Source organism: Aedes albopictus, chromosome 3, assembly GCF_035046485.1.
Source record: "Aedes albopictus strain Foshan chromosome 3, AalbF5, whole genome shotgun sequence".
NCBI lineage: Eukaryota > Metazoa > Arthropoda > Insecta > Diptera > Culicidae > Aedes > Aedes albopictus.
The window spans coordinates 15,082,830-15,106,520 of record NC_085138.1 but is presented as its reverse complement, the minus strand read 5'-3'; the positions used below and the strand labels follow the sequence as shown (position 1 = coordinate 15,106,520).

The following is a 23,691-nucleotide window of genomic DNA, read 5'->3' as shown; positions in this document are numbered from 1 at the left end:
CAAACTTTATAGAGTAGGCCCCCAAAAGCAAGATTTTAAAGATGTAAACCATATATTAATGTTTTGTCAATGTTGTGTAATTCGCATTTTTTTTTAATTTTTACTGTTTTTTGCGGTTGCAATATTTTACGAATACTTCAAGACTTAGACTAAAAAAGTTAGGTCTTTAAGGGGCAACTGTAGCAATAAATTCTCGAAAACGTCGGTGAAACCCAAAATATAGATATGTAAAACCACTGCTCCGAGATGTTTTTGGAAGCTAGGTTTCCAAAATTGATCCGAATTTCCTAAGCATCTCCTGGAATAATTATCATATCTTTCCCATGAAAACATCTATCCTCAACGAACTGAGGCGGATGGGTATTGAGCAGGTGTTTTCAGAATATAATCGTAGAATCAACAGAAGCATGCATAATCATTGTCAAGTGATTGAATTGTTAAACTATCAATGGAATGACATTTCTCTTGATGCACAAATATCGTTTAATTTACTCTGAAAAATGTAATTTTTGGTTTTGTTAAGAAACGTTTTAAATTGTTCTACAAAACTCAATAAAAACTTTCAAGAGGTTTTAGAGTAACTCGTGTACACCAAAATTAACAAGAAACATCTTTTTATCCAATTGATGAATATTGTATAGGATAAAAACACTAGACTTCGCCCCCCTAAAATTCTGCACTAATCTTCGCCACTTCATACATAAAAAACGACATTTGTATGGAGGGGGCGAAGACTAGAGCAGTGGCGAAGTCTAGTGCTTTTACCCTACCTCTCTGGGGGAACAATTGAATCGTTTAGTTGTTGTTTTTTTTTTTCAATTGGATGGACAAAATTGTTTTGCATTTATAAATAAATTGACAAAACAGTTTCATGGTTTTTGAATGGCAGCTCATATCGAAAAAAATATACCACAAAAACTGTAAATCCATTTTAAAAATAGTGCCAGTGCACCGAAAATCATGAAGTTTAGGATTTCGATTTATTCTCAAGTCAAATTTCAGATTATGAAATAATCTCGATACTTTTGATAATCCAATTACAACTACTCTAGGACAACTGCATTTTTTATAATTTCGTTGAATAAAATATACATAGTGCTTCGGGATTCTTGGGGGGCCCCCTCAATCAGGGGGCCCGGGGCACTTGCCCCCATTGCCCCCCTTAAATCCGGGCCTGATCAAATGCAATTTATCCATACAAAATACTCTAGTTTGGGACCTTGTATCTCAGCTTACAGTAATCCAATTCAGCTAAATTTTTGACCACGATCTACAAATTATGTAAATGTTTGTTTGACGGGATTTTATTGCGTTCCAGATTGTGGTCAAAAATTCTTTGGGTACTTACTTTTGCCTTCGTACCACCCTCTGAAACTTTTTTGCTGCCCGTCGGAATGGAATTAAATCCCGTCAAACTAGGAATCACGTAATTTGTAGATCGTAGTCAAAAATTCACCTAATTTAGATAACTATAAGCTGAGATACAAGGTTCCAAACTTGTGCGATTTGATGCCTTCTCGAGACAAGGTAAGATCATGGATGTAGTCGCATTATAATGGAAAGCGATAAGAAATGTTACAAATAAAAGCATTGCAATGAAGTGCAAATTTTCAAAAACTTCTCCCATTGTCCAAAAAAACCAGTCATCGCTATCCCAGAATAGAAATCTCGTTCAAACATTTGTTATTCACACTTAGCCGATCGGCATTCGGCACTTAAGCTCGGGTAATATGCGTACGACAGAAATTTCATTGATAGGTTCTTGCACATGTTGAACGTTTCTTATCATGTGACCGCGCTCGCTCGTTTACTGCGGCGGTTAACTGTTAGTCATCTTCTGCAGAAGTGGAATAAGTCACGCACCAGCTTGACCGCGAACGTTCACAGCAAGTGGCTACAAATTAAGAACCGAACTAAGTGACGATCGACGTCGCGACCCTCCACCTCCCCGCAATTGATAACCTAATAAAGTTAGAATTTCTAATCAAACAAAAGCCCCAAATTGGCGCGGCACTGTGCGGCATCGCATCATCGGTGCCCGATCATCGATCACTTCGGCTACGGCAGCCCAGCCAATCGGTTTCCGCCGCGGGTCAAGTGTCAACAGCTCTTTGCGCGGGGCCACAGACAAATGGATTCAAGCATTTGTAGGAATCAAAAGAAACATATTATAAATTATATTCAAGCGTTGCCACAAAATAAGAACACTTTTTGTATAATATCAAACGATCTGATATGTCATTTGACAGTCGATCGATAAAATGTTAAACAATACAAGTCAGAAGGAAAAAAATAAGTTCAATAGTAATAGCCCTTAATTGTTGAAAACGTAGGACATATGTAGTTTTCGAAATCTTGGGAACACTGCAGATCTGTCCAACAAACAATGCAACTAAGGCCTGTAGTACACAGGGTCAACTATTTGACAAGGAAAGAACTCAAGAAACAACATCAGTTTGACACTAATAAAAACTCGATCGAGTCAAACAAGATGTTTGGACATTGGTTTCTTTTTAGACAAATATTTGACCCTGTGTACTAGTAGCTTATGAGCATTTGACATTGATGCTTGCTAATCTCAGCATACTGTGTTCCGCATAGATCCGTCTGTCTATGACAATAACAGAACGATCACCGCGTTGTATTGGCACCGAAATTTGATTACGCTGATCGAATCTCGATTCCGAAACTGGCAGTCAATGACGTTTATTGCTGTTCATAGTGATCAGAATGAAGCGTTTGAAACAAAATAGAAAAAAAACCGGAGGGGTTATCAAGAGCACGCCACCGAAAACACATATTGGAAATGATGCAATAATTAAGTGCGACGATGGATTATTGCGTCTCAATAGAAGTTGGGTTCGGCGCCAGACCCGCATGTGAAATTTTAGAATCAACTTGCGGGATGGCAAGTACCAGCTGCAGCACAACTCGTCGACTGCCGGGCCTCTTCTCGAAAGAAAGACAAGCCTTCGCTTTCGGAGTGCTTCTTCCCGGTGTGGCCGCCATATTGAATCCATTACCGCTAATGACATCTTTCATTAAAAAATAATATTCAAAATTGCGATAATATATCAACTCTAATGGGAACGCTGCTGCTGCTGCCTGGTGCACTGGCTGTCGCGGGAATTCCGCAGGGTTCAACGCGCAGCCCTGTCAGCGTCAGGGGTGTGCTGCGCTCATTGTTTACACGTTTTTCACTTTGCGGCCAAGGCAAGTCCCTTTCCGGATTCCGGATCCGAAGGAAGACATCGCATCGGGATCGGGGGAGTGGGAGTCGGTATATCCGCATAAAAATACCACCACAGCCGCCTCGAAATTAAAGGTATTATTCGGAAATCACCTGATATTGCCACTATACGCCACTTGGGTTCGGACGAGCGCGCAAGGTGAGGGGTAGGACAGTCGTCGTCGTTGCCATTATTTCGGCGCGTTCCGTATTTTTCCCGCTGGGGCCCTTTGTTTCCGGTTGGCGCCTGCTGCCTGTAGCAACTTACCTGCAAATGGAGATGGAAAGAGTAGAAAAAAAAGAATATTATTATCGCTCCGCAAGGGGTAAAACACTGGGTACTGCATGCACAACGGGAAGCAATTTTCCCGATTGCTTTTCAAAAATATGAAAACGTGAATATGAGTGCACCCCAATAAGAAGCCTGCTTAGATATATGGGCCGAGCAGAGAGCACGAGCCGGTCTCTGATGACTGATTGAAAAGAAATTCTACGAAACGAACGATACGGGAACAAAGCCCGCTCCGTCACGTCGGTAGACGACGCGGAGAAGTACCCCTCTTCATTCATTACCAATCTCCATCGCTGACAGGATTTGAGAAAAGTGCACTTTCGAATCAACGATGACGATGACAACAACAACAGCAGCAACAAGAGCTCGGCGATACCCCGGCCGCATTTTTCGCCGGTTGGGGGATAGGACAGTGCGCGCGTCATCTGTCAAAGCGACCGAGTGCCGGAACGTGCTCAGGAACTGCATCCCGGTGCCACCACCACCGTCCGGATCGGCTTGTTTGTTTGTGCGACGACATTCAGCCCGTTCACTCGTTGATGGCGAATCTCAAAGGGGCCCTTAAAAATCTATGGAAAATCACAACAATAAAAGTCAGAGAATCAAGTGAATGGCTGTTAGTCGGAGGAGGCGATGCACAAACTATATGGCGAAAATCAAGAGGTCTCAAGTGACAGGTGCCGCTAGCGGTCGGTGGCAGCGGCGGCGTAGTCGTCGTCGCAGGGGTAAGACACAAACGTCATTGACTTTTCATTTATGGGCTCATGACGATGACGACGACGACGGCAACACACGGGCATAATAGTGCCAAGCCGAGTTGCACCCGGGTATTGTACGTGTTCACTCGTGTGTTCGTGTGTGCAGCAGCACAGCCCAGAAGATGAAAGGGTTTTTCCTTTTCTTGCAGGCACTTTTCCGGGGCGCAGCATGAAGGGGTGGGGCACACACCCAAGCGTGAAAATAAAAACACAAACTGTCAACTCTTTCGTTCAGCACTCATCATCCAATTTGACGCGAGTGCGCTTCTTTTCAATAATAATCAACGACGATAGAGAAGGCGATGCGATGGGCGCTTGCTGCGCGAAGGTGAACACTGAACAGTGAACACACATAGTAGGCTGTAATCGTTAATTAGATGACTCTGGCGCGGCGCAACGAACGGGTTCTTTCTCGGGTGTAACGAGGCTTCTTTTCCTATTCACAAAAATCGGAGGCTCCCCCGATGCGATGGCGGTAGTCAAGATGGCACTGACTGGCGCTGGCGCTGGGCGCATCACGTGTGTAAGTGCCCTGACGACGACGACGACGACGACGACGACGCGAATGGGGATTTCTTAATTAAGACACAACCCGGCGTTCAACCGTGGCGATTTTTACGCTTCTAACGGTCGGGAAGGGTTGGGTAATCAAGATTGGGAGCGTTCCCTTGCATGAAATCGGGAGCTTGTGGATCAAGGTTGGATAATTTTTTGATTTGGAAAGAAGGAACTGGTTTGGATATAAAAAATTAGGTTTGTGCCATCGAATTAAGTTGTTGAAAATGATAATTTTGACAGACTGCATGACAGGTACCGTGCGACCCCGTTATTCTAGAAAGTGATGTTTAAAAAGAAATTTGAACTGTGCTTACGCTAAGACACTGTTCTTTCGATCGAATCCATCTTCGAAAAAAGCTTAAAGTAGCAGTTGCAACATTTTAATAAGCAATCTTCTTAGAATCCTGAGGAGATATGTCTCAGAACCCTGAAGAGGATCCTTCTAGATTCCTGTTGAGGATTCTCCCAGAATCCTGAGGAGGATTATACCAGAATCTTAAGAATGATCCTTCCACAATCTTGAGGAGGGGTTCTCCCAGTATCCTGACCAGGATTCTCCCAGAATCCTAATAAGGATTCTCCCACATCCTCTGAGGGATTCTCACAGAATCCTGTGGAGGATTATCTCAGAGTCCTATGGAGGATTATCTCAGAGTCCTATGGAGGGTTCCTCCAGAATCCTGAGGAGGATTCTTCCAGAATCCTAAGGAAGATTCTTCCAGAATCCTGAGTAAGATTCTTCCAGAATCCTGAGGAGGATTCTTCCAGAATCGTGAGGAGGATTCTTCCAGAATCCTGAGGAGGATTCTTCCAGAATCCTGAGGAGGATTCTTCCAGAATCCTGAGGAGGATTCTTCCAGAATCCTGAGGAGGATTCTTCCAGAATCCTGAGGAGGATTCTTCCAGAATCCTGAGGAGGATTCTTCCAGAATCCTGAGGAGGATTCTTCCAGAATCCTGAGGAGGATTCTTCCAGAATCCTAAGGAGGATTCTTCCAGAATCCTAAGGAGGATTCTTCCAGAATCCTTGGGAGGATTCTTCCAGAATCCTTGGGAGGATTCTTCCAGAATCCTTGGGAGGATTCTTCCAGAATCCTTGGGAGGATTCTTCCAGAATCCTTGGGAGGATTCTTCCAGAATCCTTGGGAGGATTCTTCCAGAATCCTTGGGAGGATTCTTCCAGAATCCTTGGGAGGATTCTTCCAGAATCCTTGGGAGGATTCTTCCAGAATCCTTGGGAGGATTCTTCCAGAATCCTTGGGAGGATTCTTCCAGAATCCTTGGGAGGATTCTTCCAGAATCCTTGGGAGGATTCTTCCAGAATCCTTGGGAGGATTCTTCCAGAATCCTTGGGAGGATTCTTCCAGAATCCTTGGGAGGATTCTTCCAGAATCCTTGGGAGGATTCTTCCAGAATCCTTGGGAGGATTCTTCCAGAATCCTTGGGAGGATTCTTCCAGAATCCTTGGGAGGATTCTTCCAGAATCCTTGGGAGGATTCTTCCAGAATCCTTGGGAGGATTCTTCCAGAATCCTTGGGAGGATTCTTCCAGAATCCTTGGGAGGATTCTTCCAGAATCCTTGGGAGGATTCTTCCAGAATCCTTGGGAGGATTCTTCCAGAATCCTTGGGAGGATTCTTCCAGAATCATTGGGAGGATTCTTCCAGAATCCTTGGGAGGATTCTTCAGAATCCTGAGGAGGATTCTTCCAGAATCCTGAGGAGGATTCTTCTAGAATCCTGAGGAGGATTCTTCCAGAATCCTGAGGAGGATTCTTCCAGAATCCTGAGGAGGATTCTTCCAGAATCCTGAGGAGGATTCTTCCAGAATCCTGAGGAGGATTCTTCCAGAATCCTGAGGAGGATTCTTCCAGAATCCTGAGGAGGATTCTTCCAGAATCCTGAGGAGGATTCTTCCAGAATCCTGAGGAGGATTCTTCCAGAATCCTGAGGAGGATTCTTCCAGAATCCTGAGGAGGATTCTTCCAGAATCCTGAGGAGGATTCTTCCAGAATCCTGAGGAGGATTCTTCCAGAATCCTGAGGAGGATTCTTCCAGAATCCTGAGGAGGATTCTTCCAGAATCCTGAGGAAGATTCTTCCAGAATCCTGAGGAGGATTCTTCCAGAATCCTAAGGAGGATTCTTCCAAAATCCTTGGGAGAATTCTTCTAGAATCCTTGGGAGGATTCTTCCAAAATCCTTGGAAGGATTCTTCCAAAATCCTTGGAAGGATTCTTCCAAAATCCTTGGAAGGATTCTTCCAAAATCATTGGAAGGATTCTTCCAAAATCCTTGGAAGGATTCTTCCAAAATCCTTGGAAGGATTCTTCCAAAATCCTTGGAAGGATTCTTCCAAAATCCTTGGAAGGATTCTTCCAAAATCCTTGGAAGGATTCTTCCAAAATCCTTGGAAGGATTCTTCCAAAATCCTTGGAAGGATTCTTCCAAAATCCTTGGGAGGATTCTTCCAAAATCCTTGGGAGGATTCTTCCAAAATCCTTGGGAGGATTCTTCCAAAATCCTTGGGAGGATTCTTCCAAAATCCTTGGGAGGATTCTTCCAAAATCCTTGGGAGGATTCTTCCAAAATCCTTGGGAGGATTCTTCCAAAATCCTTGGGAGGATTCTTCCAAAATCCTTGGGAGGATTCTTCCAAAATCCTTGGGAGGATTCTTCCAAAATCCTTGGGAGGATTCTTCCAAAATCCTTGGGAGGATTCTTCCAAAATCCTTGGGAGGATTCTTCCAAAATCCTTGGGAGGATTCTTCCAAAATCCTTGGGAGGATTCTTCCAAAATCCTTGGGAGGATTCTTCCAAAATCCTTGGGAGGATTCTTCCAAAATCCTTGGGAGGATTCTTCCAAAATCCTTGGGAGGATTCTTCCAAAATCCTTGGGAGGATTCTTCCAAAATCCTTGGGAGGATTCTTCCAAAATCCTTGGGAGGATTCTTCCAAAATCCTTGGGAGGATTCTTCCAAAATCCTTGGGAGGATTCTTCCAAAATCCTTGGGAGGATTCTTCCAAAATCCTTGGGAGGATTCTTCCAAAATCCTTGAAAGGATTCTTCCAAAATCCTTGGGAGGATTCTTCCAAAATCCTTGGGAGGATTCTTCCAAAATCCTTGGGAGGATTCTTCCAAAATCCTTGGGAGGATTCTTCCAAAATCCTTGTGAGGATTCTTCCAAAATCCTTGGGAGGATTCTTCCAAAATCCTTGGGAGGATTCTTCCAAAATCCTTGGGAGGATTCTTCCAAAATCCTTGGGAGGATTCTTCCAAAATCCTTGGGAGGATTCTTCCAAAATCCTTGGGAGGATTCTTCCAAAATCCTTGGGAGGATTCTTCCAAAATCCTTGGGAGGATTCTTCCAAAATCCTTGGGAGGATTCTTCCAAAATCCTTGGGAGGATTCTTCCAAAATCCTTGGGAGGATTCTTCCAAAATCCTTGGGAGGATTCTTCCAAAATCCTTGGGAGGATTCTTCCAAAATCCTTGGGAGTATTCTTCCAAAATCCTTGGGAGGATTCTTCCAAAATCCTTGGGAGGATTCTTCCAAAATCCTTGGGAGGATTCTTCCGAAATCCTTGGGAGGATTCTTCCGAAATCCTTGGGAGGATTCTTCCGAAATCCTTGGGAGGATTCTTCCGAAATCCTTGGGAGGATTCTTCCAAAATCCTTGGGAGGATTCTTCCAAAATCCTTGGGAGGATTCTTCCAAAATCCTTGGGAGGATTCTTCCAAAATCCTTGGGAGGATTCTTCCAAAATCCTTTGGAGGATTCTTCCAAAATCCTTGGGAGGATTCTTCCAAAATCCTTGGGAGGATTCTTCCAAAATCCTTGGGAGGATTCTTCCAAAATCCTTGGGAGGATTCTTCCAAAATCCTTGGGAGGATTCTTCCAAAATCCTTGGGAGGATTCTTCCAAAATCCTTGGGAGGATTCTTCCAAAATCCTTGGGAGGATTCTTCCAAAATCCTTGGGAGGAATCTTCCAAAATCCTTGGGAGGATTCTTCCAAAATCCTTGGGAGGATTCTTCCAAAATCCTTGGGAGGATTCTTCCAAAATCCTTGGGAGGATTCTTCCAAAATCCTTGGGAGGATTCTTCCAAAATCCTTGGGAGGATTCTTCCAAAATCCTTGGGAGGATTCTTCCAAAATCCTTGGGAGGATTCTTCCAAAATCCTTGGGAGGATTCTTCCAAAATCCTTGGGAGGATTCTTCCAAAATCCTTGGGAGGATTCTTCCAAAATCCTTGGGAGGATTCTTCCAAAATCCTTGGGAGGATTCTTCCAAAATCCTTGGGAGGATTCTTCCAAAATCCTTGGGAGAATTCTTCCAAAATCCTTGGGAGGATTCTTCCAGAATCCTTGGGAGGATTCTTCCAAAATCCTTGGGAGGATTCTTCCAAAATCCTTGGGAGGATTCTTCCAAAATCCTTGGGAGGATTCTTCCAGAATCCTGTGGAAGTTTCTCCTAGAATCCTGTGGAGGATTTTCCCACAATCATGTGGAGGATTTTCCCACAATCATGTTGAGGATTTTCCCACAATCCTGTAAATGATTCTCCCTTAATCCTGTGGAGGATTCTCCCAGAATCCTGTGGAAGATTCTCCCAGAATCTTGTGGAGGATTCTCCCAGAATCCTGTGGAGGATTCTCCCAGAATCCTGTGGAGGATTCTTCCAGAATCCTGTGGAGGATTCTCCCAGAATCCTGTGGAGGATTCTCCCAGAATCCTGTGAAGGATTCTCCAGAATCCTGTGAAGGATTCTCCCAGAATCCTGTGAAGGATTCTCCCAGAATCCTGTGAAGGATTCTCCCAGAATCCTGTGAAGGATTCTCCCAGAATCCTGTGAAGGATTCTCCCAGAATCCTGTGAAGGATTCTCCCAGAATCCTGTGAAGGATTCTCCCAGAATCCTGTGAAGGATTCTCCCAGAATCCTGTGAAGGATTCTCCCAGAATCCTGTGAAGGATTCTCCCAGAATCCTGTGAAGGATTCTCCCAGAATCCTGTGAAGGATTCTCCCAGAATCCTGTGAAGGATTCTCCCAGAATCCTGTGAAGGATTCTCCCAGAATCCTGTGACGGATTCTCCCAGAATCCTGTGAAGGATTCTCCCAGAATCCTGTGAAGGATTCTCCCAGAATCCTGTGAAGGATTCTCCCAGAATCCTGTGAAGGATTCTCCCAGAATCCTGTGAAGGATTCTCCCAGAATCCTGTGAAGGATTCTCCCAGAATCCTGTGAAGGATTCTCCCAGAATCCTGTGAAGGATTCTCCCAGAATCCTGTGAAGGATTCTCCCAGAATCCTGTGAAGGATTCTCCCAGAATCCTGTGAAGGATTCTCCCAGAATCCTGTGGAGGATTCTCCCAGAATCCTGTGGAGGATTCTCCCAGAATCCTGTGGAGGATTCTCCCAGAATCCTGTGGAGGATTCTCCCAGAATCCTGTGGAGGATTCTCCCAGAATCCTGTGGAGGATTCTCCCAGAATCCTGTGGAGGATTCTCCCAGAATCCTGTGGAGGATTCTCCCAGAATCCTGTGGAGGATTCTCCCAGAATCCTGTGGAGGATTCTCCCAGAATCCTGTGGAGGATTCTCCCAGAATCATGTGGAGGATTCTCCCAGAATCCTGTGGAGGATTCTCCCAGAATCCTGTGGAGGATTCTCCCAGAATCCTGTGGAGGATTCTCCCAGAATCCTGTGGAGGATTCTCCCAGAATCCTGTGGAGGATTCTCCCAGAATCCTGTGGAGGATTCTCCCAGAATCCTGTGGAGGATTCTCCCAGAATCCTGTGGAGGATTCTCCCAGAATCCTGTGGAGGATTCTCCCAGAATCCTGTGGAGGATTCTCCCAGAATCCTGTGGAGGATTCTTCCATAATCCTGTGGAGGATTCTCCCAGAATCCTGTGGAGAATTCTCCCAGAATCCTGTGGAGGATTCTCCCAGAATCCTGTGGAGGATTCTCTCAGAATCCTGTGGAGGATTCTCTCAGAATCCTGTGGAGGATTCTCTCAGAATCCTGTGAAGGATTCTCCCAGAATCCTGAGGAGGATTCTCCCAGAATCCTGTGGAGGATTCTCCCAGAATCCTGTGGAGGATTCTCCCAGAATCCTGTGGAGGATTCTCCCAGAATCCTGTGGAGGATTCTCCCAAAATCCTGTGGAGGATTCTCCCAAAATCCTGTGGAGGATTCTCCCAAAATCCTGTGGAGGATTCTCCCAGAATCCTGTGGAGGATTCTCCCAGAATCCTGTGGAGGATTCTCCCAGAATCCTGTGGAGGATTCTCCCAGAATCCTGTGGAGGATTCTCCCAGAATCCTGTGGAGGATTCTCCCAGAATCCTGTGGAGGATTCTCCCAGAATCCTGTGGAGGATTCTCCCAGAATCCTGTGGAGGATTCTCCCAGAATCCTGTGGAGGATTCTCCCAGAATCCTGTGGAGGTTTCTCCCAGAATCCTGTGGAGGATTCTCCCAGAATCCTGTGGAGGATTCTCCCAGAATCCTGTGGAGGATTCTCCCAGAATCCTGTGGAGGATTCTCCCAGAATCCTGTGGAGGATTCTCCCAGAATCCTGTGGAGGATTCTCCCAGAATCCTGTGGAGGATTCTCCCAGAATCCTGTGGAGGATTGTCCCAGAAACCTGTGGAGGATTCTCCCAGAATCCTGTGGAGGATTCTCCCAGAATCCTGTGGAGGATTCTCCCAGAATCCTGTGGAGGATTCTCCCAGAATCCTGTGGAGCATTCTCCCAGAATCCTGTGGAGGATTCTCCCAGAATCCTGTGGAGGATTCTCCCAGAATCCTGTGGAGGATTCTCCCAGGGTCCTGCTGAGGATTCTTCCAGAATCCTGTGGAGAATTCTCCCAGAATCCTGTTTGGGATTCTTTCAGAATCCTGAGCATACAATTCTGTGGAGGATTCTCCCAGAATCCTGAGGAGGATTCTCCCAGAATGCTGAGGAGAATTCTCCCAGAATCCTAAGGAGGACTCTCCCTGAATCTGGAGGAGGATTCTCCCAGAATCCTGTGGAGATTCTTCCAGAATCCTGTGGGGGATTCTACCCAGATATTGTGGAAGATTCTTCCAAAATACCACTTTATTCACCGCTTCGGCTACATGTCTCCTCTGTGGAGCCACCATTGAGCTTGATAGATAAAGTCCAGCGAGTCCATGCTGGCCTAATCACCAATTTCAAGTCGTAAGACGTAAGAAAGACAACATGTCACTTCATATCACCAACTCCAGATCGCTCCATCATTCCCACCCAGTTTGTGTAACAAATTGGTACACAGAAGAACGGCCGTGACGACGATGACGATTGCACCGCGTCGCACACTGTTACCTATCCCGCAAATGTCACATTCTCTCGAATTGAATTGAAAACCAAAGATCAACTTTTTTTTTCGCTCGCGCTCCTTTCGTGTTGATGCCGGTCGCGCAGGTCGCCGGTTTTTTTTTGTATTATTTCTAATTACGGACTCCGACTGGATGGGATTTTCCTTTTCGAGAGTCCTTATCGTCTCGCTACCGATGCATGGTGGTGGTGGTGGGAAAAGGGTTACCACTTTGGTTGGTCGACGATGACGACGACGACGGAGACGGAGACGAACGACGACGACAAAAGGTATCACTTTTTATTATAAAGTTATTGAAATTTTCACATTCAAATTGCGAAGGGCGTGTAGGTTGTTTTTTTCTTCTGTATTCTCGCCTCTTGCGCCAGCCAGTACGTGGCAAAATGTCACTTGTACAAATTAATTAATTAAAAAATACACAAGTGCTCGAGCGTGAAGTCGGTGTGTGTGAAACGACGAAAGCGAAGGAAGTCGAAGTACAGTTTTTTTTCTCAATCCCATTTCGATGCGCTGATGAATGTAGGTGATGGCGGAAGGATTCGCGAACGAGACACGTTCGTTAGTGAAATTGTAATTGAATTGTTGAATTGCCATTGAAAAATACTATGTTTTACATGATGTTGCATTTCTTAGAACAATTTTGAAAAATTGATGAACGAAGCGAGATAGATTTCACTTAAGATTTGAGATAGGAAAAAAAACCTCCCTTTTTCGATCCAAGCGATTTCTATGAACATACACGTGAAATTGTTGAAGAAAATGCGAAAAGATACAAATTTTAAGTAATAAGATGTGTTGACTCAAAGTAATTGTAGAGGTAATCAAGCATGTCATAGAAAGAGAAGATTTTTGAAAAATGATTAACTTTCTTGTATTTTTTAACTTTTTGATAATCGTTTTCCATATATTTGGAATAATTCATAAGTATCTAGGATCCCAATCTACTCTGTAATAGAATCGTTCATCCAATTCACTCAGCTTACACAGGGAAAACTCACTTGTCTTCCATCGAAACCGTAGCGCAGGAATCCATATTTAAATTATTTGCGGTTGGGCCCCTTTTTGGAGGGCCGAACCTCACGGCACTCCCGGCGCCCCGAAAAATTGTTCGCTCGTCCACCCGCGCTGAGGCCGTTATGCGGATTAGAAACCATACACCTATCATCGTGTCACGATTCGTCCGGTTCCTCCCGGAGATATGTGCACCTTTTCTAAAGAGATCCTGTAGCTGTATATTTACGAATTAATATAAACCTGTCTGTAGTGCGGGTATCTGACTCCCTGACTATCTGGTGGGTACGGAATTAATATTTTACCTCCGGACTTGATGTACCACCGCCGCCGTGGTTTTCGAAGCGTATCTGCTTCGGCAATTTTTCGGTGGAGGGTGGTAAAAAGGGTTTTCCGAAATGAACACAGATGGAAGACACCGGCGCGGCGTGGCGGACCCACACATACGGAACCAGGAAGCAGATCAAAAAGACGGTTGCGGAGAATACCTATATTTTTAAAAGCCAAAGAGGGAGCTCTCGTTTTGGAGATGATGACGGACCAGCACTTGGACCGACCGACGATGGACGACGACGGATGATACGGGTTGGTCCGTTCTGAGGCTGACTTTACACAGTCTTCGAAGCGAGGAGTCCGGTTATGATATCGAAAAATCATACGAGCGTAAGGGAACCCACAACCTCAGCAGCCTCCCCCACCACCACCAAGGATTGCTTTTATGCAGATAATTAGCCTTTTTATTACGGCCAACTTCGGACCGGTAAAAACCCGATTACCTGATGCTTTTCCTAGCACTTGCCGGCTCTGGTTCGAGGCGGACACAAAGTCGATCGATTTTTGTGATATGGCAGATTTGAGTCTGGGTTCGTGTGCGCCCGTCTCCGACCGAGACCTAGCAGGAATATGATTGCTAGATGCCAATTAGCCCCCGGGCGAGGATCTCCTGCCGTTTGCTGTTGTTGTTGCTGCTGCTACCGCTGTTCGGTTTGGGTTTGGGGTTCCTTCGGTTTTTGATGGATTGACTTTCCTCCCTGGGGCGGGGGTGTGAGTGCGGGTGTGATGCTATCGTGTGCGCTAACAAGTATGTAGGTTAGGTACTACCAAGCTATCGGAGGCAGTGGCAATGGATGAGGGGTAGCGGGGTGGTGGTGCCGATGACTTGGGTTGGCCATTTTTCGACCCTCTCAACCATCATAAAAAGGCTTCAAAGCAACAAAAATATTCTCCCACCCGGGCACATGTCGTTCCGATTTGCATACACGTACTCTGAACAAGGGAGGGTAACAAACATGCCTAAAAAGGGTTTGCATATCTTTATTCTTGTTTATTTTGTTATATCTAATATGAAGCATTTCCAGCTCAATGCACAAACCGATTGAAATGATGTCAAAATCTTTACCCTTCGATTTGTGGTTGAATTCTCAAATTTTGTCATGGTTATCTACACTCTTAGAATAAATTTCCAAATTGAGTGAAAAAGTCATCAATTGTATTCAGTATTCAACAAAATGATAAATTTCTTGTACAATAGATCAAATACTGGAGAATATCGATAATATGTAACCCTAAAAGGGATACCTGGAACACACTCAGCGAGGTGACGAAACTGAGGCCATGAAGGAAGAATCCATAAAAAAAATAACAAAGAAATCAGATAAATCTACAGAAAAATGGTAAAATATTGAAAAAAAAAGATGGATGCTACTTCATCGAACGCTTTTTGAATGCTTTTGGCAGACGCATGGTCAGGCATGAGTTGCATCATCATGGAAAACATTCTGGTGGCAAGTGTGTTGTTTCCTCTATGGAGCCACCATGGTGTTTCAATAAAGGCATATTGGCCCAAGCAACAGTTTGAAGTCCAACCAGCTCGTAGAGGCGTCTAAAAACCTAGAAAAATAAATATTGGTACACCTTGTCCTTTTTTTACGTCCATGCATGACTTAGCGACAAAAAATTCTGCCGCCAAGAAAATGAGCAAACTCAACATTTTTATATTTTTTAAAACATCTCCGTGATTAGGAGAAGTGTACAAAAATATAAAAAATGTCTCTTTTAATTATTATTTTGGCAGTAGAATTTTATTTCGCTAAGCCAATAGTGGACGTAAAATGAGGTTTAGGTGTATGATGATAACTCAAATATACTTGGGAAGGTGTTTGGGTTAGATGCACGGTACGATAAGGATCTGCCCAAGTAGCACACAAATCTCAAAGAAGTGTCGACAGCGCAGGTTTTTGGTTGGGTACGAGTTATTTTCTAGTTATTCTGTCTTCGAGTTATTTTCTTGACATCCCCAGACCTAGAACATCATCGTGTCTGTTTTATGGTGTACGAATCAGAAAATTTTGGAAGAAAAATAAGTTTATGTAGAAAAAGTAAGTTACTTATGTGAGTTTTCCAATGGTTTGTGCCCTCACACCAGGGATGCCATATATACAGATTTATCTATATTATACAGATTTTTGAGCATCCATACAGATTCCATTTTAAATGAAATACAGATTTTTGAGCTAGAGGGGTTATTTTATTATTGTGTGGGATACAGATTTTCACCCAAATTTTGTATGGGATACAGTTTTTTTTTAAATTCATCTGGTATCCCTACCTCACACGTACAGTAACTCCTGCGATATTGAGTCTTCTTCCAGAGTTTCCTTCTGCAGTTTCTACAAATAAACGAAACATTTGAGGATTTTTCTCAGAAGTTCGTCCCGGATATAAATTCAAGTATATTCAATGATTACCTCACTTATTCCTCCTACAGGCTTTTAAAAAATGTAGTAAACATGCAGTTGGAAATTGTCTACAGAAATGTCTTTAGTTCCCCACGGATACCCTAAGAAATGCATCCAGCGATTCTTCCATGGAATTAAGAAATCATGCCATGATTGCCTTCGGAGATTATTCTGAAAAACCTTCAGGAATACTGCCATTGATTTCTTCACAAAATTTTAAGACTCTTCTAGAATTTTCGCCAATGTTTTCTAGAGATGACCCCTAAAATTAATCCAAGAAATTTCCCATAAAAGCTTCCCTAAATTCCTTTCGATATTTCTCCATGGGCTTTATTAGAAAATCAATGCTGGATTTGCTGGAATCCTTTCGGAAAGTCTTCCACGGATTTCCATTGAAAGTTCTGGAAAACTTCTTCCTGGGAACGCTTCATAGTTGACTCAAGAATTTCCTACGGAATTCTCGTTAGAAGATCCTCTAGAAATTTTGTAACGCTTTCATGAGTTTCCTAAAAAGTTCTCCATGATTTATTCAGGAATCCGTACAAGTTTTTTTTTATCGGAAATTATCCACGGATTTTTTTTTTTCAGAAATGCTTTCAGCGGTTCTTTAAAAAAAACCATAGTTTTTTTTCCAGAAAAATTGCAAAGGATTTCTTTAGAAAATCTTCCACAGACTCCTTCAGAAATTCTAAAAAAAATCCCGCTAGAAATTCTTCTAGACACTTCTTCTAGAAAATCCTGGAGGTTCCTTAACCAATTCCTTATGAGATTCCACCATGATTTAGTCCACGGATTCCAATTCCCATGAAATATACAGTGGACAACTTCCAAAACCAATGTACGGACTCCTCCAGAAATTACTCCAGTCATCTGTCAAGGTTTGTTTCAGAAACTCCTTCGGCGATTCTTCCAGAGATTCTTTGGGTAATTTCTCCAAGGCTTTCTTCAGATATTCCCTGATAAATTTCCCCAGCAATTTCTCCGGGAATTCTTTTAGGTAGATTTCTCTATGTTCCTCCTGAAACTCCACCAGGAATTGCTTCAGAAATATTTCAACAGATTTGTTAACAAAATTTATCGATAATTTCTCCACTGATTCTTTCAGAATTTTGTATAGGAATTTCTTCAGAAATTCATTCAAAGATCTTTAATAAATTCTTCCAGTGATTTCTTCAAAATATTCTCCAGATATTCCTTCAGAATTTCGTTCAGGTATTTCTTCAGTCCACCAGAGATTCGTACAAGAATTGCTATATGGATCCTATTGAAAATTTCCACAATATTGTGACCTGACATTTCTTCTGGGATTCGTCCAGAAAATCATGCAGGAATTCCTCCAGAGATTGCTGCAGCTGTTCCAACAGAGATTCCTTCAGAACTTCCTCCAGATATTCCTCCATGTATTACCTCAGAAATTTATCCGGCATTTCCTCTAAGGATAACTCCAATGATTCCTCCACGGATTCTGTTTGAAATTTATTTCAAACTATTTGGGGCTGTCCATAAACCACGTGGTCATGAGGGGGGGGGGGTTGGGGTTCGGCTAATGACCATTTTGTATGGACAAATAAAAAAATTGACTAATGACCACGTGGTTTATGGACAGCCCCTTTCCAAGGAATCCCTACAAAAAATCCTTCAGAAATATCTCAACTGATTTTTTCTAGGGACCACTGAGGACGTTCATCTATGCGTTGCTCCACATGGTTTTTTTTTCGGAAATTTGTCAACAGATTTCTCCAGAAATAATTCCAGAAAATCCTTTAAATTTTTTTAAAGTATTTCTTCACGAATTTTCTTATTAATCCCCCCGTATTTTTTTTCTAGGACAAGGTTTCCCGGGAAGTTTTTCCATAAAGTTCTTAAGAAACTCCTCTTAGGATTCCTTCAAGATTTTCCCTGGGATTTCTTCTGAACTTCTTCTAAAGATTTAGTCAAAAGTTCTTCCGAAGATTTCTACTTCTTCTGATTTTTTTTTAGAAATCGCAACTGGGATTCTTTAAAATTTTTTTTGAGAATATATTTTTATCTCCAAAACTTTGTTCAACAATTTAGGTATTTCTTCAAGAATCTAAGCAAGGGATTTCTTTAAATGTACTTCAACAAAGTTTTTCAGAAATTCTTGAAAAAAATCTTTACAAATCCTACGGGAATTGCTTCGGAAATTCTTTCCAGGGTTTATCTAAGAATTCTTTGAGAAATACCATCAAAAATATCACCTGGGATCAGAGATGCCAGATATTCAGATTTTTCTGTATTATCTAGATATTTGACCTTCTATACAGACAAGATACAGAGTACAGAAAAATACAGATTTTAAAAATGTGATACAGATTTCTCCAAAAAGCATAACATTTGAAGTTATTTTCAATACGTCGATATATGTCAAAAAAAATCTGTATTGATACAGATTTTTGATAAAATAATCTGGCATCTCTGCCTGGGATGTGTAAAGAGATCCCTGCAAAATTTATTTAGATATTCCCTCAGGATTTTTAAAGATGTTTTTCCAGAAATTTCACAAAAGTTGCTGAAAAATCCTTTGGAGAATCCCCGAATGAATTCTAAGAAATCTTTGGGGAATTATTTCAATAAATCACTGAAAAAAAAAATTCTGGAAATACCTTTGGAAACTCCGAGAAAAATTTCTTGGAAAAATTTTGAAGGAATTTGTGGACAAACTTTCCTGAATCCATTTATGCATGAATGCCTAAAATAATGCCTAGGATAATGCCTGGGAGAATATCTGAAGAAACTCCTTAAGATACCTTCTAACTTCTCTGAACAAATCTTGAGATTCTGGAAGAACTCTGCAAGTAATTCCAATGGGAAAAACGCTTGAGATATTTTTGGAGAGATTCCTGGAAAATCCGTACAGCAATTTCTGAAGAAATCTTTAAAGGTAATGCCTGCCGAAATCGCAGGCAAAAGGTACTGGTGGTATTTTTGAATACATTCCCAAAATACATTTCTGGTGGATCTCTAGACGATTTTCTGAAAGAATCCTTGGAAGACTGCTCCCTATGCAATTTCTGAGCAGATTTCCTTGAGAGAATTTTTGAAGAAAAAAATCAATACTCAAATAATCTATGAAATAATACCTGAAAAAACTGGAGAACTCCCCGAAGGTATTTATAGAAAAAATCATGGAAAAATCCTTGAGAAATGCCAATGAATAGATTCTGGAGTCATTTCCGCAGCAATTGTTGAGAGAATTTTTGGAAAAAATAACTGTAAAAAAATTCCTGAAGGAAAGTCTGAATAAATCCAAAGCAATGTCTGGACAAATATCTAAAGGAACTATTGGAGAAACCCCTGGAGGAACTTCCGAAAGAATCTCTTGAATGTTTCTTGAGAAATTTCCAAATAAATTCTCGGAAAAGTCCCTCAGCAAATGGTGTAATACCTGAAGGAAGCGCTGGACAAATTCAAACTGTAATTTCTGAAAAGTTTCTGTAAAAATTTCTTAATTTCTAAAAAAAACAAAAGAGAAATTTCGAAAAGAAGCTTCAAATCTTTGTTAAAAAATATCCTGGAGTTTTTGAAGAAATGCATGGAGGAATTCCCAGAGAACTCATGGAAAAAATCGTAGAAGAATTTTCAGAGAAATCCCATAGAAAAATAACTGGAAACAAGTTCTGGCAATATTTCTGGAAATGTTTGAGAAATACAAGCATGAAGTTTGGTAGCAATCCTTGAAGGGATTTCCTATAGAATCCTTTAAAAGAAATTTCATGAGGAATTGAAAAAGATATGCTAGTGAAACCGTGGATCAGTCTCAAGATAAATCATTGGATCAATTCCTTGGGAAACTCCTGAAGAAGTCCCAGGGAAAATTCGTAGGGGAATTTCTAAAACAATCTCTGAAGAAACCTCTGGAGAATTTTTCAGTGAAATTGACATGAACAGGGATGTCTCTCTCTCTCTCTTCTCTCTTCTTGGCGTAACGTCCTCACTGGGACAAAGCCTGCTTCTCAGCTTAGTGTTCAATAAGCACTTCCACAGTTTTCAACTGAGAGCTTCCTCTGCCAATGACCATTTTGCATGTGTATATCGTGTGGCAGGCACGAAGATACTCTATGCCCAAGGAAGTCAAGGAAATTTCCTTTACGAAAAGATCCTGGACCGACCGGGAATCGAACCCGTCACCCTCAGCATGGTCATGCTGAATACCCGTGCGTTTACCGCCTCGGCTATATGGGCCCTGAACATGAACAGGGATGTGTTTTTTAGAAATACTAAGAGGAATATTTTGATGAATTATTGCTAAAAGCATTCTAAGAACAAAGATATATATTGCTCTCTACTGGCTCTCTACTTTACACAGTTTACAGATTTGCTAGTACGTCTGAAACATACTGGGAAAACTTGTTATTAGGAGGCAACATTCTATGCTAACTGACAAATTGAGAAAAAAAATATTTTAAAAAATCCCTTTCAGGTGGGATTCGATCCCACGACTCCGTATTCGCTAGACCGATGCATAAACCAACTAAGCCATAGAACAAGAAACGATTCTGCAGAATAGTCGCGGCTTCATAAAAACAATTCGCTCTCACTTGTAGTTTGTGGGCACAAACGCGAGTGTTTGACATCTAAGCCGAAAGAGAGATGGATTTGTAAAAAAAAAAGAAGTGATTAAGGTGTACCTTCAGAGTCATTTTGGCATTCTATTCCGTAGAATCGTTACTTATTCTGTAGCTTAGTTGCTTAAAGCGTTGGTCTAGCGAATATAGATGTTGTGGGCTCAAACCCCACCAGAATGTGATTTTTTCATAAATCTTTCTCAATGTCAGTTAGCAACCAAGTTTTCCAGTATCTTTCTCAGAACTCCTGCGAGAATTCCCTTTATATAGACATTCCAGAAATTGTTTTGATTAATCCTAAAAACTGCTGGATATCTCTTTGAAGGAATTCTTGAAAAAAAAATCCTATACAATTTCTGAAGGGATTTCCTGAAGGAATTCTTTAGGGAGCCGCTGAAGAAAAAACATCCATTTTGAAGAAATCTTTGAAATAATGCTTAGAAAAACTGGGAAATTCGCTGTAGGTATTCATAGAAATAAAAAATGAAAAATGCTTATAAATAGATTCTGAAGTAATTTAAACAGCAATTGATGAGAGAATTTTTGGAAAATTAAACTCTGAAAAAAATTCTGAAAGATGGGCTGAATAAATCCAAAGTATTGCTTGGAATTTATAAGAACATTTCTGAAAAAATGCCCCAGAAAGTCTCTGAATTACTGGAATAGTACCTGAAAAAATATTTGGAGAAATTCAAGCTATAATTTCTGAAAAGTTTTTTTTTTTTTGAAAAAAAAACTGAATTTCTAAAAGAAAACATTAGAGTAATTTCTGAAAGAATCTCCGAAACTTAGAAGAAACGTTTAGAGGAATTTTTGGATATTTTTTTGGAGAAATCGCAAAGAAAATTTCTAGAAATAAATTTTGACAATATTTCTGGAGGAATTCCTTCAGAAATGTTTGAAGAAATACGTGAAGGAAAGCAAGCATGAAGTTAGGTAGAAATCCTTGAAGGGGTTTCCCATAGAATCGCTTAAGGGGTTATATATGTTGAAGTGTGTGAAAATAGGGAAAAGTTAGAGTTTTAGGAAAAATATGTATTTAAAACGATTTTATAACGTTAAATTATCGTTTTATTTGCGTTATGACAGTTCGAGCGTTAGAATGGCAGCTCGCCCCGAAGAAAAAAAGATTCCGCATACAATTATTCACATATTTAAAAAAAATAGTTCCAAGGCACCAAAAATTATGAAATTTTGGATTTCAATTCAATTTTTAGTGGACAATTCGATTATGAAATAATCTGAATACCCTTGAGAAACCCAGTTACCCGTTGTTTGTCCTTCTCGTTGATTAGGCGCATGAGATCTCCATGGGCTTTTAAACGGATTCCAGGGAGTGTCAAGGGGGTTCAAAAGGATTTCAGGGGCTTTCAGAGAAATTTCAGGAGCGATACAGAGAAATTTTGAGAATTTCAAAGGAATTGCAGAATATTTCAGAGGGTTCAGGATGTATCAACGCCTGTGAAACCCATTTTTGGAGGTTGGAGGGATATTCCAGGGGTAATCAGGAGGCTTCAGAAGGGTTACCGGAGGTTTCAAAGAAGTTTTCAGGGGTTACTGGGAGGCTTAAGGAGGTTTCAGAGCGGTACAGGAGATGTGGAGCAGACCTGGTGTGCTGGTTAAGGTACGTGACTATCACGCCGAGGACCTGGGATCGAATCCCACTACCGACAAACTGAGTTCTTCCTTCGGAAGGGAAGTAAAGTGTGGGTCCCGAGATGAACCAGCCTAGGGCTAAAAGTGTCGTTAAAACAGATAAAAAAAGGTGCCGAGGATTTAAAGTTTCAGGGATCTAGGAGATTCAGAGAGTTGCTGCAGGTTTTAAGGTGGTTTCATAGAGTTTTAATGGGATTCAATAGCGTTACAGGCTTTTTAGGAATATCCTAGGGTTTCTAGAGGGGTTTCAGCGGATCTGGGAGTCATTTCAATTTAATTAAGGTGGTTCAGGTGGTTTCAAATGCGTTCCAAGGAGATTTCAAGGGTTTTAGGAAATTTGAGAGGTTTCAAAGACATTCCATGAGGGGTTTGAGCACTACCCCTTAAGGTAGTGTTAAATGAAACCCCTCTGATTCTCTGGAAACTTCTCCAAAGCGCTTTGAAGCCTTTCTGAATTCTCTAGAATCCTCCTGAAAGCTTCACGAAACTTTTTAAAGTTTAATGAAAATCCTATCAAACCCTTTAAAATGATCCAGAATTCTACCCATCGAAGGGGAATAAGGAGAATTCGTTATATAATAGGACTTTCTTAGATTTTTCAAATAACTGATAACATTTACGACTATGGTGATGAGCGATGTGTATGTTTGATAATGATTATTATGTTTCACCATGCCTTAGTCATTTCCTAAAAGTCGGGACATATGACGAGCGGCGAGATACCTGACCAAGAAGGCATACGAGGGACGCGAACCCACGGGGAAGCCGAGGAAGCGGAGGAGAATTTACATAATATATGTTATGAATCCGTTGTCCCACTCGGACTCGGCATCGGTGCCTCGGGCACGGAGGGCGCGATGGTGCGGAAGGGAAAACCTCCTGAATTAGGAGTTTAGATTTCGGAGGAAAAATGATTTTTCATTTGTTTCTCGCTTCGATATTCGTTTGTGCGCGACGACTGACTGTGGACTACGGACGGAGGGGATTAGGGCGAATGCATAAGGAAAGGATTATTTTCCGTCCAGTAGCAACGATAACACACAGACAGAAACCTTTCGGCGGCGAAGACCATCGCCGCAACAGTTCGAAGCGGGCTTTTTGTTGGTTAGCAGAGTTCGGTTCGGTTTTAGAATTTCCCAACCCAGGGGTAGGGGCGGGGATAAAAATGGTCAAATATAATAATAAATTTATGAATCAAGCGAAAATAGAAAAATCCTCGGTCGTTCGCAGCTCTCTCTCGGAGTCGAGTGTACATATTTTATCCATATTATATGTGATGACCATTCGAAAAATACTAAATTACCGGTCGCCTTTCAAATTCGACCGGAGCCGGAGGGATAGGAAACTGACAGGTGAGGGCAGGCGAGCAGTTCGCTCTTCGTTCGCAGTGCTATACAATAACATGCAAGTCGAACTAGGTTGCGCAGGAGAAAAGCTTCGTTTTGTGAAACAATTTTTGAAATAAAAATAAATTCCACTTCCTCTAGGACCTTCTCCTACCCGCGCGCACATTT

General features: G+C 41.9%; 1 protein-coding gene across 1 annotated transcript in view; it reads right to left on the bottom strand.

The window, feature by feature from the left end:
- Window positions 1-2,497: 2,497 nt before the first annotated feature.
- LOC109427965 (rho GTPase-activating protein gacGG-like) overlaps window positions 2,498-23,691 on the bottom strand; it is a 456,067-nt gene continuing 434,873 nt past the window's right edge. The window contains exon 3 of the mRNA XM_029876838.2: window positions 2,498-3,497. Within this exon, the coding sequence (XP_029732698.1) occupies window positions 3,198-3,497 (300 nt within the window). The 3' untranslated portion in view covers window positions 2,498-3,197. The remainder of the gene's footprint in view (window positions 3,498-23,691) is intronic.